Genomic DNA, 16,533 nt, shown 5'->3' on the forward strand with positions numbered 1-16,533 from the left:
ATGATCTGTACTGTACAGAGTGTTTAAAGCTAAATAAATGGAGGCACTGATTTTATTACAATAGTAAATGTCATCTCATTTTTTGAGGCATAGAGTGAATTGAAGTAGACATTCTCTAAGGAACTGTCAAGGAATAAGTGAATGATTCTACTTATTAATGAATGGAATGAGGGTATAATGTAACTATTTATAAAACCAAATGTGTTTGTGTTTTCCATAACTATCAATATTAAATGAAATTCAGGATTTTGCTACAGCAGTAGTAATGGCTAACATTGAGAACATGCATGCCAGGCACTGCACTAAACAATCTACATACTTCTCATTTATACCCCATTTTAGAAATACACTAAAATTAAGTAACTTACCCAATACTACATAGCTCGTTAAGTGGTAGAGGTGATATTTGAACCCATCTACCTGAATGTGAACTTCTCAAGACCAATTTGATTGGTTAATAGTCTTCTTTTCTCTCAAGGGGTTGGGGCAGCTGTACAGGAGGAGTAACAGAAGCACGTGTTCCTGCTGATTCTGTGCTCTTCTGTATCTGCTGGTCAAGGGAAGGATTTTTTTTTTCTCCTGAAGTTCTGTGGTTTATTTTTTTTAATTGTTTATTTCTTTATTAAGAACATTTTTTTTCACTAAAGTAAATTTGAGAAAATTTTGAAAATGATACAGAAGAAAATCCAAATTACTAATAATGTTGCCTCATGGATAATTATATTACCATTTGAGACTATATACTCAAGTATCTGTGTGTGTGCACATGTACTCTTAATATATGGAGAGCTATAATATGAACTGTAGTATGAAATGCTGGTTTTCAATTAACATACAGTGAATAAGATGTATTTTTGTTTTCATATTAACACATTATTGACTGGAGTGGGGGGTTTTGCAGAAACTAATGCCTGTGGTGTTAATACATCTGTGGTCAGTAATGTGTGAAGTTGTAATGAATGATCCTGATAGAAAATCTGGAAATCATCTAAGTGCAAAAATAAAGAGATTAGAATATTTTCATTATAAATTTTTGTAAGAAGTTCTGAAGTAGAGTAAAAATTAAAGATCCCCCTTCATATTCAAATACCCACCACTACTCTTTAAGTCTCACTTTCTACTCATAAGTAGTTAATTATTAAGGGTCTCATTTCAGATTTTTGCTTGTTTACATATATATGTATATGTGTAGCAGATATTAATGGTGGATTCTTTGGGGGCGTTTCAGACAGTGGCATAATTATATATGCTGTATAGATCTTATGAACAAGTAAAAGTCCAAATGAGGAGACCTAGAAGTTAGCTTTGTGGAGATGTTCATAGGGTGGACCTAATTGAGCAGCAGAAAGAAGCCCAGCCAAGCAGGTCAAAACACAGGTGGGCACAAGATAATGATCAGAAATAAGTGGTCTTTAGGCAAGAAGGAGGCATCTAGTTAGCAAGTGGTATGATGTGCTGGAGTAGGCACCAGTGAAGGTATTGAATAGAAAGGTGGATAGTTAACATTAACAGGCACAGATGGTGGCAGTGAGACCTAGCTTCTAGTTGTGTTTTGGTAGTTGTACTTTATCAAGTCAGGAATAAAGAAATCAGGAACTCTGAAACTGGAACATAAGATTTGAAAAGATGGCTTTTAGATGACAAAGGTAAGGGTAAACCAGTTTCTTGAGTAGGATTAGAAAAGATTGAGTCAGCCAAGGTTGACTTAATTTGGGGTCAGCTGAGCTTCTAAATTCATCAGATAAAGACGTGAATAAAGCAAGGATATTACTCTTAAGAAGTTTACAGTCTAGTGAAGGAGGCAAACAAGCATGTTATAAATTGTATATGAAACTAAAAGAATAAATGCTGTGGATAGGATAACAGGAAACAGGAGGAAGGATGGGTGATAGATTGATAATTTTAAACAGGGTAGGCTTAGTAGAGAGGGTAACATTTGAGGGAAGACTTGAAAGAAGTGAGGAAGTAGACCAAAAGGACATGCTTATTTGGGGGAGGAGCATTCTAGGTAAAGGGAATAGCCAGTGGAAATGCCCTGAAGTAGGAATATTAAAACAAAAAAAACCCAAAAAAACCCCTGCTAAATAGAAGAAAGATCAGTTTATTGAGAGAAATTAGTGAAGCAAGGAACACATGGTGTTGTTTTGCTACATATATTGTACAGTTTTCAACTTGATACTGTGAAGAGTTGTTTTCAGAGTCCAGAAATCTCACCTTAACATATTTAATTATTCATTAGTTAATTGGAGATATTTCATTGTAGTGACAGGCTGAATAGTGAAGTACATGGAGAGAAGAAAAATACATCAAGAAGGACAGCTGAAGACACGATTTGGATCAGTCAGATCATGGGCACATTTTTAATCTGCTAACATTTCTTAAACTGTTATATTTATTTTCCCCATATATTTATATACCACTTATGTCTGCTCTTGAATTTGAGACTTAACTTTAAATAGAGTCTTGATTACTCCTAATGAACCTAGAGAAAAACTTAAGGATAATTCCAAACCTATAATCTCATTAAATTATACAGTTAAAAAATGAAAATTAGGTTGACAACTTTCATATAATCAAATTGGCTACACAGGTTTTCAGTTAGATATTTTTGATTGTTCTTCAGTGGGCTTACTAGTTGTAATTTTTCTTGTGAGTTGCCAGTGTATGTCTTCCTTTGCTAATTTTATTCAGGTCTTGATATTTTTGCTTTTTAGTCTGTATCTATATAATGTATAGGGAATGTAATGTCATATCTTTGTTTCCAAAGGCTTTTAAAGAAACAGTTTTTTCATCGGGCACTAAAAGTAATGAAAATGAAGTATGAGAAAGACATAAAAAAAGAAAAAGAGAAAGGAAAAGCTGAAAGTGGAAAAGAAGAAGATAAAAAGAGCAAGAAAGAAAATCTAAAGGATGAAAAGACAAAAAAGGAAAAAGAAAAAAAGAAAGATGGTGAAAAGGAAGAATCCAAAAAGGTGATTTCAACTAAAATTAAGTAAAAATCAAAAAATTATTACTTGCGGGACTTCCCTGGTGGCGCAGTGGTTGAGAATCTGCCTGCTAATGCAGGGAACACGGGTTCGAGCCCTGGTCTGGGAAGATCCCACATGCCGCGGAGCAACTGGGCCCGTGAGCCACAACTACTGAGCCTATGCGTCTGGAGCTTGTGCCCTGCAACGGGAGGGGCCGCGATAGTGAAAGGCCCGCGCACAGCGATGAGGAGTGGCCCCCGCTTGCCACAACTAGAGAAAGCCCTCGCACAGAAACGAAGACCCAACACAGCCATAAATAAATTAATTAATTAAATAAATAAAGTAGCTATTAATTAAAAAAAAAAAAAATTATTATTTGCACGTTAGCACTACTGGTGTATCAGCACTTTAAAATATTGCGCAACAACCACTTAAACCGCATTAGGGTTCTTACAAATACCGTGGTTGAGAATTTTGATTTCTGTGTCTCATATAGTGAAACTTTGACTATACGGATGTTACATTGCTTTTTGCTTGTTTGCAAATGTGTTTTCTTCTATTCAACTTGTTTTTTAATAGGAGGAAACTCCTGGAACTCCCAAAAAGAAGGAAACTAAGAAAAAATTCAAGCTTGAGCCACATGATGATCAAGTTTTTCTGGATGGAAATGAGGTGAGAGTATCTAGCTTATAAGTAGAAATCCAATTTTCCATAGGAGTTTTTAGAATTATCTTTGATGCCTTCACTAAGAAAAGAAGTAATTTAGATAAATTTAACCATGTAGATACAAAATCTACTTTTTAAAAGTGAATGTCTCTGAATTTAGATTTATAAAAAATTTTTTAAATCAATCCGAATCGGGTTCAGCAGTCTATGATAGATAGGAAACATGAAATAACAGTGGCTTAAAACAAAACAGATACTTGTTTCTCTCTCATTAATGAAATCGGAGGGTAAGCAGATACGGCAGCTCCATGGTGGATCTGAACTTTTCTGCCTGTGTGAGGCAGTTAGTAAAGATTACCTCATGGTGCAAAATGACTGCCAGCCTTATATCTGCATCCAGAGGAGGGAAGGAGAATGAGAGACATGCTTCCTTTTTAAGGATACTTTCCAGGAAGCTGGCGATTTTATTTCTGCATGGATTCCATTGGCCAGAACCTACTCATATGGTCATGCCTACCTGCAGTAAAGTCTTAGAAATATGCTTTTTATACTGGATGGTCATTTGCCCAGTAAAATATAAGATTTCCATTAGAATCAAAGGAAAAAAAGTACAGTGGTTAAGGAGGGACACCTACAGATTTCTGCCTCTTCTAGTTAGACACACGACTATAAGGGTCTAAAATTTTCAACATTACTTGATGCTTTACTCAAGGAGATCATTTTTATTTATTTAGTGGCTTATTTGTAGGTTGTAGCCTTCCGTGAAGACCACTTAATTTAATCATTTAACCAATACAAAAACATTTACTTATATACTGGCCATTGAGTTGTGAATTTCTTGCTATACCTAATACAAAAGTAGTATAAATAGAAAGCAGTGGTTCCTGGAGCTATGAGCTTGAAAATCTGGGAAGGCTTTTCACAAAACATGTGCACTAGGCTCATTCCAGGCATACTTGCATGAGGATCTCTAGGGTGGAATCTATAGTAAGTGAGTGTGTGTATGGATGTGTGTGTGTGTGTTGTATAATGTATCCCTGGGTGATTCTGATGTGAACCCCTGCTTAAGAACCAATGTAATAGAAGACCACAGGTCTTTCTTAATGTGAAAGCTCAAATACCTTCAGTTAAACATCAAGCATTGGCTATATGCGAAGTCGTTTTTATAGGTGTTGGGAATAACCTGATAAATAGGATAAAATTATCTTCTTGGAAGCTCTTATAGTCTAGCAAGCATACAAGTGTTTAAACATGGTATGGGCGTACCTCATTTTATTGTACTTCTCTTTATTGTGCTTCAGAGATAAAGTTTTTTGTTTGTTTTTTTGTTTTCAGCAAATTGAAGGTTTACAGCAACCCTGCATTAAGTCTATCAACTCTGTTTTTCCAACAGCATTTGATCACTTTGTGTCTGTCCCGTTTTGGCATTTTTCACAATATTTCAAACCCTCCTCCAGCAAAAAAATTAAGACTCACCAAAGGCTCAGGTGATGGTTAGCATTTTTTAGCAATAAAGTATTTTTTACTTAGGGTATGTACATTGTTTTCTTAGACATAATGCTATTGCACACTTAATAGACTATAGTATAGTGTAAACATAACTTTTACATGCACTGGGAAACCCCCCAAAAAATGCATTATTGCGGTGATCTGGAGCTGAACTGGAAATACCTCTGAGGTACACTGTATATATTATATAGTACAGTATAATATAGTACATGCCTGTACTATATTACAGCATGGTGAGTATTATGATGGGAGAATACCAATTAGGGATAGGTAATTTAATCAAGAGAGGATAAGGAGGGTCTGGAGATTCTGGACACTTGACCTGAGCCTTGAAGGATGACTGGTAGATTGCCAGGTACACTGCAAAGGAGTTATAGGTCTGTTAGACAAAGGAAGCTTTTTCCTGAGCAAAAGCATGGGTGCTTGCATTCCCAAAAAGGCTAAGATTTTATTCTGCAGAAAGAAACAGGCTTTGAAACTTTTAAAGATAGGAAACGTCTTTAAAAACTTGTTACTTTAGAATGCTAAATGGCAGAAGTGATGTCTGTGGATCCGATTTCCAGGATAAATGTGCAGCATTAAAAAAGAGGAATGTTAGAAATAGAAGCAAATCAAAAAGCAGTAACCAAGAGTGCTAGTCAAAATAGAACCAGGAAATGGAAGAGTACTGTTATTTATAGAAACTAAGAGATAAAACTAAGAGTTTTATGGATGATGAACAGAGTTCTGATTATTCTAAATGAAGTAAATTTCTGTTTTATAAAGTAAGCTTTAAAGCAGTGGTTCCCAGCTTTGCGGCTACAGACCCTCCGTGGGGAGCTGGCAATGAAATTATTGCAGGGAGTCATAGAATCTTTATGTTCACTGAGCAAGATCTTTAATAATGGTTCTTTGCTTCTCATCAGTTGGGTGGAATTGAGAGCTGCTGGATCTTAAATAGGGCCTGACTGGAATCTGTCATAACTGTGCTCTTAGACTGGTTGGTTCTACTCTACTCATGCCAGTATACATCATTACATTAGGGGCAAAAAGGCTGTACAATTGCTGGTCTTTAGGTTGAATAAGTAATGGTTAAGTAATGGTTTGCACACAGGAGTAAACTGTTAAAAGCATGCAGGTACATAGAAATGTACTTAACTGCGTTAGGTAATTTATAGTTTTTAAAATAATTTTCTAACTGAATGGATACCAAAAGAAACACTGCTACTAAAGGAACAGTCTTTGGAATTTGTTTACCTTTAAAAGTAGTTCTTATATGTTAAGAGGTTGGAAGTAACTGTTGTTCTAATGTAACCTTAGAACTTTAAGCACTGAGGTTTCTTGATTCTTCTAGGTATTTGTGTGGATCTATGACCCAGTTCACTTTAAAACATTTGTCATGGGATTAATTCTTGGTAAGTACAATCTCTAAAATTTAGAAAGGAATATAAACAATGCAGAAGCCAGAAAGAAAATGTTTAACATAAAATAGTTATTTTTTTAAAGTACATTTTAAATAAAGCCAGAAGATAAATGATAAACTGAGGAGAATATTTGCACTACATCTTTAAGAGATTAACAACCTGCTAGAAAAATGGTAAAGGTAACTCACAGATAAAGAAATACAGTGACCGGACTTCCCTGGTGGCGCAGTGGTTAAGAATCCGCCTGCCAATGCAGGGAATATGGGTTCAAGCCCTGGTCCGGGAAGATCCCACATGCCACGGAGCAACTAAGCCTATGCGCCACAACTGCTGAGCCTGTGCTCTGGAGCCTGTGAGCCACAACTACTGAGCCCACGCGCCTAGAGCCCATGCTCCACAACAAGAGAAGCCACCGCAATGAGAAGCCCACTCACCACACGAAGAGTAACCCCTGTTCATCATGACCAGAGAAAGCCCGCATGCAGCAACGAAGACCCTACGCAGCCAAAAATAAAATATAAATAAATAAATTTATTTAAAAAAAAGAAAGAAATACAGTGACCAATAATTGTGAGTGATACTTAATCACACTCATATTAGATACAAATTAAAGTAACAGTGATTATCAAGAGAATTATAAAGTTTAATAGTACCTACTCTTAGTGAAGGTCCAACACTTAAGAAAAACCAATACTCTCCAATAATTGATGATATGTCCGTTGTTTTATTTTTTATGGAGGGCAGTTTGGCAATATCTTCCAAATTTTAAATGTGTACACACTGACTCAACTATTCTACTTCTAGGAATTTATCTCATGGCTGTTCCTAATACAGTTGCACAAAGTATCTATTCAGAAATATGCATTGACACTTTATTCTAATCCATATCCCTCAGACTATATTTAGGAGGGCCATTAGCAAATATCTTTCAAGTTTTTTTTCTTTTTTTAATTTTATTTTATTTATTTTTTTATACAGCAGGTTATTAGTCATCAATTTTATACACATCAGTGTATACATGTCAATCCCAATCGCCCAATTCAGCACACCACCATCCCCACCCCACCGCGGCTTTCCCCCCTTGGTATCCATACGTTTGTTCTCTACATCTGTGTCTCTTTTTCTGCCCTGCAAACCAGTTCATCTGTACCATTTTTCTAGGTTGAACGTACATGCGTTAATATACGATATTTGTTTTTCTCTTTCTGACTTACTTCACTCTGTATGACAGTCTCTAGATCCATCCACGTCTCAACAAATGACTCAATTTCGTTCCTTTTTATGGCTGAGTAATATTCCATTGTATATATGTACCACATCTTCTTTATCCATTCGTCTGTCGATGGGCATTTAGGTTGCTTCCATGACCTGGCTATTGTAAATAGTGCTGCAATGAACATTGGGGTGCATGTGTCTTTTTGAATTATGGTTTTCTCAGGGTATATGCCCAGTAGTGGGATTGCTGGGTCATATGGTAATTCTATTTTTAGTTTTTTAAGGAACCTCCATACTGTTCTGCATAGTGGCTGTATCAATTTACATTCCCAGCCAACGGTGCAAGAGGGTTCCCTTTTCTCCACACCCTCTCCAGCATTTGTTGTTTGTAGATTTTCTGATGATGCCCATTCTAACTGGTGCGAGGTGATACCTCATTGTAGTTTTGATTAGCATTTCTCTAATAATTAGTGATGTTGAGCAGCTTTTCATATGCTTCTTGGCCATCTGTATGTCTTCTTTGGAGAAATGTCTGTTTAGGTCTTCTGCCTATTTTTGGATTGGGTTGTTTGTTTCTTTAATATTGAGCTGCATGAGCTGTTTATATAGTTTGGAGGTTAATCCTTTGTCCGTTGATTCGTTTGCAAATATTTTCTCCCATTCTGAGGGTTGTCTTTTCATCTTGCTTATGGTTTCCTTTGCTATGTAAAAGCTTTGAAGTTTCATTAGGTCCCATTTGTTTATTTTTGTTTTTATTTCCATTCCTCTAGGAGGTGGATCAAAAAAGATCTTGCTGTGATTTATGTAAAAGAGTGTTCTTCCTGTGTTTTCCTCTAAGAGTTTTATAGTGTCCAGTCTTACATTTAGGTCTCGAATCCATTTTGAGTTTATTTTTGTGTATGGTGTTAGGGAGTGTTCTAATTTCATTCTTTTACATGTAGCTGTCCAGTTTTCCCAGCACCACTTATTGAAGAAACTGTCTTTTCTCCATTGTATATCCTTGCCTCCTTTGTCATAGATTAGTTGACCATAGGTGCGTGGGTTTATCTCTGGGCTTTCTATCTTGTTCCATTGATCTGTGTTTCTGTTTTTGTGCCAGTACCATATTGTGTTGATTACTGTAGCTTTGTAGTATAGCCTGAAGTCAGGGAGTCTGATTCCTCCAGCTCCGTTTTTTTCCCTCAAGGCTGCTTTGGCTATTCGGGGTCTTTTGTGTCTCCATACAAATTTTAAGATTTTTTGTTCTAGTTCCATAAAAAATGCCATTGGTAATTTGATAGGGATTGCATTGAATCTGTAGATTGCTTTGGGTCGTATAGTCATTTTCACAATATTGATTCTTCCAATCCAAGAACATGGTATATCTCTCTATCTGTTGGTATCATCTTTAACTTCTTTCATCAGTGTACAGTTTTCTGCATACAGGTCTTTTGTCTCCCTAGGTAGGTTTATTCCTAGGTATTTTATTCATTTTGTTGCACTGGTAAATGGGAGTGTTTCCTTAATTTCTCTTTCAGATTTTTCATCATTAGTGTATAGGAATGCAAGAGATTTCTGTGCATTAATTTTATATCCTGCAACTTTACCAAATTCATTGATTAGCTCTAGTAGTGTTCTGGTGGCATTTTTAGGATTCTCTACGTATAGTATCATGTCATCTGCAAACATCTTTCAAGTTTTAACTGCCTTTACCCTTTGACCTAATAGTAACACTTCAAGGAATTTATCCTGTGCTGTAATCACAATTGCACACATGTACATGTACATTGGTATTTGTTGCCCTCTTGTCTATAATAGGATAAAACTGGAAACAGATCAAGTCCCTCAGTAGGAGTATGGTGAAATAAATTACAGTACAACTGCGTGCCAGAATATCATGCAGCTTTTAAAGAATTAGATAAGACTAATTCTTATTAGTACTCATGGAAAGATATCTAGAATAGATTAAATGAACACCGTAAAAGAGTAAGAGTATTATAAGCTAATTTTTGTAAAAAAAAAAAAAATTCTGTGTAGCTAGTTTTAATTGTATATAGGCAGTCTCTGGGAGTACAAATAAATCATAGTAATTAACCTCTGGGGAATGGACCAAGAATTGGATGAAGACTTCACGTTATACCTTTTGGTTTTTTATTGTTTTTTCTTTACTGTTTTCGGTTTTTGTTTGTTTGTTTGTTTGGGGGTTTTTTTGCTTGTTTTGTTACCATAGGTATGTGTTATTCCTGTAAATTTGGTGGGGGGGAGGGGAGGGTATAGGAGTAGAGGGAGGGAATGATTTAACAAGTAGAAAAAATAGTTAAACAAGTTTGATCAATATGATCATAGGATCCCATTCAAAATAATAAATCCAATCCTTAGCTTATAAATGAAATAGCTAGAATTTGAATTTGAATCATGATCTCTTTTGCTGTAAATACCTAAAAACCAGGTCCTTCTTTTGATTGTTCCATGTGGTCCCACTGTACTTAGAAAAAAACTGGAGATGCTTGTATACAGCTTCCCTAACTACCAAAAATGATCTGTATCACAATTTCCTGGTGAGCGTTTCATTTGGTAGATGTCAGAGCTTCACCCCAGAACCAATCTGCAGGGAGGGATCTTTGGAATCATTTTTGGTTATTTCTATTGTTTGGTTGTTGTTTTTTTAAGCTTCCCTATTTGATAGACAGATATCTTATAGTCAAAAATAAGGTTGACAGCAGCAGCAGTTGATTATTTAAGGAGCTAACAGTCTCACATTTTTAGACAACACTTTTTTCTAATTATATATAATTTATAGTAGAAAAATCCTAGTCTGATTTAAAAATAGTAGTTAAACTATTAGGTTGAACTATGAAATGGTTGATAATCGACCATTTTTTACCTATAAAAATGGCAATTTTATATGTTTCAATATGGTTATGTTTTATTTCTCCCCCTAGGAGTATATTCACTGTTATGGCAGCTAAGCCATTTAAAATTTTAACCTAAAGGTTATGTATGTAACTTTTTCATTTCTTGTTCCAGTGATTGCAGTGATAGCAGCCACCCTCTTCCCTCTTTGGCCAGCAGAAATGAGAGTAGGTGTTTATTACCTCAGTGTGGGTGCAGGCTGTTTTGTAGCCAGCATTCTTCTCCTTGCTGTTGGTAAGTATTGTTATTAGTAAGACTGACCTCGGTAAGAGGTAGATATTGAGCAGTTTGGACTGTAATCCGGAGCTTCAGTAAAGTTTAACAGCAAAATTAATGTAAGTGAATCAAGAAGTATATGGGCCTACTTTTTGGGTCATATCCCAAAACTGACTCAGGATTGAAGTAGTATATGTGCTTGATTAGATTTGGTCTGTTGTAATGAAAGGATTTAATATGTCTCAATCTGCAAATAGTTATGCTTTAAGATTTAACTACCACAAGGACTTCAATATTTTTACAGTGGTTGATCATTTATTAGACATAATACTTTCAGTAAACACTTTTTTTTTTTTTTTTACTTAAGACAAATGAAATTTATTTTAAACATTTACATTTTATACAGTAAATGATTGTAAACAATTGATTTGCCATTTTTAGTAAAAATCAGTTTGTACCATGTACCAAGATAAATTCTTGATGCATTAACAGGTTGTAAAATGCTTTTTAAAAATCAACAAGAAAATGTAAATAATGTTATTTTATGTTTCTGATTGATTGGGGTCTTTCACAGCTAAAAATAACAGTATAAAAATAACCCAATTCAAAAGAGGAAATTCAAAACAATTAATTAATAAATACATGAAAAATGCTCATCACTAGTTATCAAATGATAAAATTAAGATAATGAGGTATTTTTTGCTTATATAATTAGGAACTTTTTTTTTGTTTTTTTGTTTTGTTTTGTTTGAAATGGAAATAGTGCCAAGGAGGGTTTGACTATAAGGAAATATGCCTAAATATAAATGGTGGTGGTAGTTTTGAATGATTTTAATGTTCTTCTTTACACTTGTCTGTATTTTTTACAATGAACATGTTACTATGAGAAAAAACAAGTATTATTTTGCTTAAAATTCTAGTCTTTGAAGATTTTCCTGTATAGGGTAAACTGGTCTAATTTAGTTTTTCATTTTGGGAAAGAAATAGGAATTTTTTTATGCTTGTCTAAAGCTCTTTAGTGATTTTTTTTTTTAACGTTATATATAATTCTTTGAACCATCGAGAGTTTATGTTGGTATATGGTACTAAGTTCTGATCGTTTTCCTCAAATGACAAATAAGCTTTTCCACTACGACATATAGGAGTACTTCTTTATAGAAATGTTTTTAAATATCCACATTAATGATTTAATATATGTTTTTAGAGGACATGATTTGACCAAGATTATCTGAGGAGGGTGTGTGTTATTCTGAGATTCTATGATATATAATGTAATAGATTCTTATGTTTATAAAACATTACTGCTATAGCCCTAAGCAGTTCCCCTCTGCACATCCCTTCACCCTGGACATCAAAGTGTCCTGAGTTGGTGCCACCACCCATGGACCCAGGAATTCATTGAGTATTTTCATTCAATTCATCTTGTTTATGGGCCTCCATTTTTTTCTGGGATCTCTGACTGTGTGTGAAGCCTTTTTCATCCACCTTTCAGTTTTTCCTTCCTCTAGCTTAGTCACCTTGAAAATAGCCCCTGAAGTTTCTGCATGTAACAGCACACTTGTAGGCCAAGAAATAATATCTAAGAGTGTGAAGCAGGTAATTCGTGGTAGTGTACTACCTGCATCAAGAATGAGAAGCCATAAACTTTTATCTGCCGTTAGATATACTAATCAAGTTGGTGTCTTCTGGTTCCCAAATCTCTGAAAATTTAGAAGCTCTTTGAAATTTTTCAGCAAAGGTTTAACTCCACTGAATAGAATTAACCCACTTGGTTATCTTTTATTTAAACCAATATTCACAGTAATTTATGGTTATTATCTTGTTTTGCTTTTTAAAGTATTGTTTCTTCAGTAATGTTTTCTATAATTTTTCATTTTAAATACACCATGGATTTAAGTAGCATTGTGCATTAAATAGTCTTGTGAATCAAATCAGAAAATAAACCCAACGTTTTCGTTGCTTCTCTTAGAAAATGTTGTTTCTCTTGGAAGATTCCAAATATACTTTCAGATGGTTTTGATCTGTACCCCACTTATAAATTGGAGATTTTTTTAAATATTATCTCATGAACTATTATATATTGGTCAAAATTATATTTGGTGCTACTTTGAATACATATTCTTAGTATTGCCATTTAAAATAAGATCTTTGCTGATTTTCTAAATATGTCACTTTTAGTATAGAAATGGTATGACAATACATATCACAGCAGTTTTCTCATGATTCCTCTCCTTTTGCCCCTGATAATCTACTGCCACATAGAGAAAAACTGTAAAAAATGTTAGAATTCTGCTACACCCAGTTTATATATGACATTAGAATTTAGATTTTATTTGCCATTTCGATATTGCTCTTTCTTGGATTTGAGGCAAGATTTCATATTATGAACTTTCTGTCTTACAACCCTTCAAAGCCTATCATAACATCATAATTGTATTTGGAGGGAAAAATATGCAGCCTCCTTAAGAGATGTTCATTATTTATTTTTATCAGTGGGGTTTATTCACTGATTATTCCATAATTTCAAAGCATATTTGCCTTTTCTGTTTGTACCACGAAAGATACTGATGTATACACACACAGTCTTTCAGAATATTTATGTTCTTTTGTGAAAATAGAAATTACTGCTTTATAAAAGTCAAGGGAGCTATAACCATTTTATTTGTCCAAAGCAATATAATGGAAGAAACATAGATGAGCTTTTCTCAGGTCTTATTTGGAAACAATGATATAATTATCAGTAAAGAAAACAAGAACTAAAATAAAACCAAAAAACCTGTCATAATTGATTAGTCCATAACATTCACATAATCATGACCTTAAAAAAAAGAAAAAGAAAAACCAGGCAAATCACTCACTCAGCTCTTCTATATGTTTGATAAATAAGAGAAAACTATACGAAATATTGGGGTTTGTGTTTGTGATAGCTCATTACTATAAACTTTAAAATTCTCAATTTCTTCCATTATCTAAACCACAGTTTTGTCATATATTGCTCTAAAAGAGTAACTTCAAACCTATTTGTTGAAGCAATCTGGCTTTCATTAGCATTTTATGTTTCCTAATATTGGGAGAAGGTTGGTCCTCAAAATAAACAGAAATTATATACTTATTTAAGAAACTCATAACTTTTAGTAAAAAAAACATTATCTTATTGTTCAAAAGTATTTTTTCTTAGAAGACTTATCCTTTAGGCAGGGTAGGCACATGCCTTGAACTCATGATACATTTAGGGGCCCACGGAAATTGTTTCATTTTCATTTCTTTTAAAATCAAAAGTAATAATATATACACATGTATATCATAGTGAACCTGCACAGGATTATATTTGTATTTGTACCAGTATGGTCGGAAAAGCAGCATTTTTAATATTTTTTAATGAAGGAATTGCCTTACAAAGGCAAAAGTGTCTGGGGTCTAGGGAAGTCATGGTGCAGCCCTGCTTTCTCCTTTTTAAGGCTGCTTAAGGTATCCTTCATCCTGCATTTGTTTCCTTTTTTTTCTACCGTGGTCTCATGTGTACTTCAGGGTCCAACTGGCAGCTGTGCTTATTGAACTATAACATACCAAAGTGCATAAATCATAAGTATATCCATGAAACAGCACCCGAATTAAAAAATTATAAAAGCAATTTTTTGAATGGCATTGTAGCATTATGCCCTCAAGTTCAGAGAAGAATGCTCTGTGCCTAGAATACTGTTGATAGCTGCTAAACTAGGATTTAATTGTTTATACTTAAGGTGCATGTAATATGCAAACAATAAAACTCTGAATGTTTTCCCACTTTTTCATTAACAAATATTCCGTGCTTTCTGAGTCAATGCTTGAATTATTCAATTAGAGAAATTTTTCTCCCACAGCTCGTTGCATTCTATTTCTCATCATTTGGCTCATAACTGGAGGAAGGCACCATTTTTGGTTCTTGCCAAATCTGACTGCTGACGTGGGCTTCATTGACTCCTTCAGGCCTCTGTACACACATGAATATAAAGGACCAAAAGCAGACTTAAAGAAAGATGAGAAGTCTGAAACCAAAAAGCAGCAGAAGTCCGACAGTGAGGAAAAGTCAGACAGTGAGAAAAAGGAAGATGAGGAAGGAAAAGTAGGACCAGGAAATCATGGAACAGAAGGCTCAGGTGGAGAACGGCATTCAGACACAGACAGTGACAGGCGAGAAGATGACCGATCCCAACACAGTAGTGGAAATGGGAATGATTTTGAAATGATCACAAAAGAGGAACTGGAACAGCAAACAGATGGGGATTGTGAAGAGGAGGAAGAAGAAGACAATGATGGAGAAACAACTAAATCTTCACATGAAAAATCATAATCTGACTAATTTGGGGACTAAATAAGTGCAAGAGGTTGGATTTTCTAGGTTGGCTGATCATCATAATGTACACATGACATTTGTAGCATTCTTTAAATCCATTTAGTGAAGTGGATTTGACATCCAAGCAGTTATATTCAGCCCCTCATTTCATGTAATACTATTATTGGTACAGTCTAAAGCCATTTGTAAGTTTTATCTATTTGATAGTTTTACAGTAAATAGGTCTCATTTATTTTGATAGTTATCAAAGGTGCACTTTCCACAGTGACATTTACATTAATGACATTTTTTGATAGTTGTATGGCTTTTTACTGTTAGACTAATCAAAATAACTAAAAGGGATAAAAACAAACACCAACATTTCAGATTATGCATAGTTATGTAGCCATTTCACAGTTTCTTTAAGGTGAAATGCTTAAATTATTGTTTTTGATAGTTTAGCTTTTGTTGATTATAAAATTATACCAGAAAATTTCCAAGATTCTGAGTTAGCAGGTTTCAAAAGCATTTTGTGGAAACAAGCCAACTAGTAATAATGCAGCAACACTTTTAGTTTAACTACAAATTCTCCTTTTCCAACTTAGGAAATCCAAACTGATTTGTACGACCGAGTCAGAGTAAGGTGGTCATCTCCAACAGAGGAAGCAAGCAGCATTGGTTGGAAGGTGATGGCTCTTCTTCCCATTTCCTTGTCATAAAGTAAAATGTATTCTGTACATAATTTACAAATAAACATTTTATTTTAATTGACTTCTTATTTAGACATTTTCTCAACACTTAAATTTGTAAAATTAAGACCATTTAAGCGTATGTTTTTAGAGAAACAAAGTTTCAGTAACCCAGAAAACATCTGTGATCTTTCTGCAGCAGCTTCAGTTTTGTGCCAACATTCCATGTATTTGAATATGAATTAAAACGATCCTTATTAAATAAGAGCAAACTTAAAGTAGCTGTTTGTACGCCTTAATGTTCATTTTGATTTATCTTAAATCTCTACATTCAGAAATGGGGTGCTGTATTATCAGACCAGGAGGACTGCTATGAAAGATAATTTACTGTTCTAAAATATCAATTTAAAATAAAGAACATAAAAGAAAACATAAGAGAACCATTGGACTCTAATTGCTTTAAACTAGTTTTGCAGTTTGATTTCATGTCTTGCAAACCTTAGTTACAAATCTTTAGGAAAAATCACGTGTTTACCTATGAGCATAATCATTCCTTGGAGTTATACTCTTATAAAATAATAATGAATATTAAATTATTTTCCTTCAGTCACAGTGAGAGCATTTTGCTTTGTAGTTGAAATAGGTGGTGTGTATAGGTCTTC

At 34.4% G+C, this 16,533-nt stretch overlaps 1 protein-coding gene across 1 annotated transcript in view; it reads left to right on the plus strand.

Moving 5' to 3' along the window:
- Positions 1–15,953, plus strand: part of SEC62 (SEC62 homolog, preprotein translocation factor) — a 28,984-nt gene extending 13,031 nt beyond the window's left edge. The window contains exons 4-8 of the mRNA XM_082459021.1: positions 2,768–2,972; positions 3,549–3,641; positions 6,478–6,538; positions 10,769–10,888; positions 14,731–15,953. Coding sequence (XP_082315147.1) covers positions 2,768–2,972; positions 3,549–3,641; positions 6,478–6,538; positions 10,769–10,888; positions 14,731–15,200 — 949 coding nt within the window. The 3' untranslated portion in view covers positions 15,201–15,953. The remainder of the gene's footprint in view (positions 1–2,767; positions 2,973–3,548; positions 3,642–6,477; positions 6,539–10,768; positions 10,889–14,730) is intronic.
- Positions 15,954–16,533: the final 580 nt, after the last annotated feature.

Source organism: Balaenoptera physalus (genome assembly GCF_965194825.1).
Source record: "Balaenoptera physalus genome assembly, chromosome: 4".
In the NCBI taxonomy this organism is placed as follows: domain Eukaryota; kingdom Metazoa; phylum Chordata; class Mammalia; order Artiodactyla; family Balaenopteridae; genus Balaenoptera; species Balaenoptera physalus.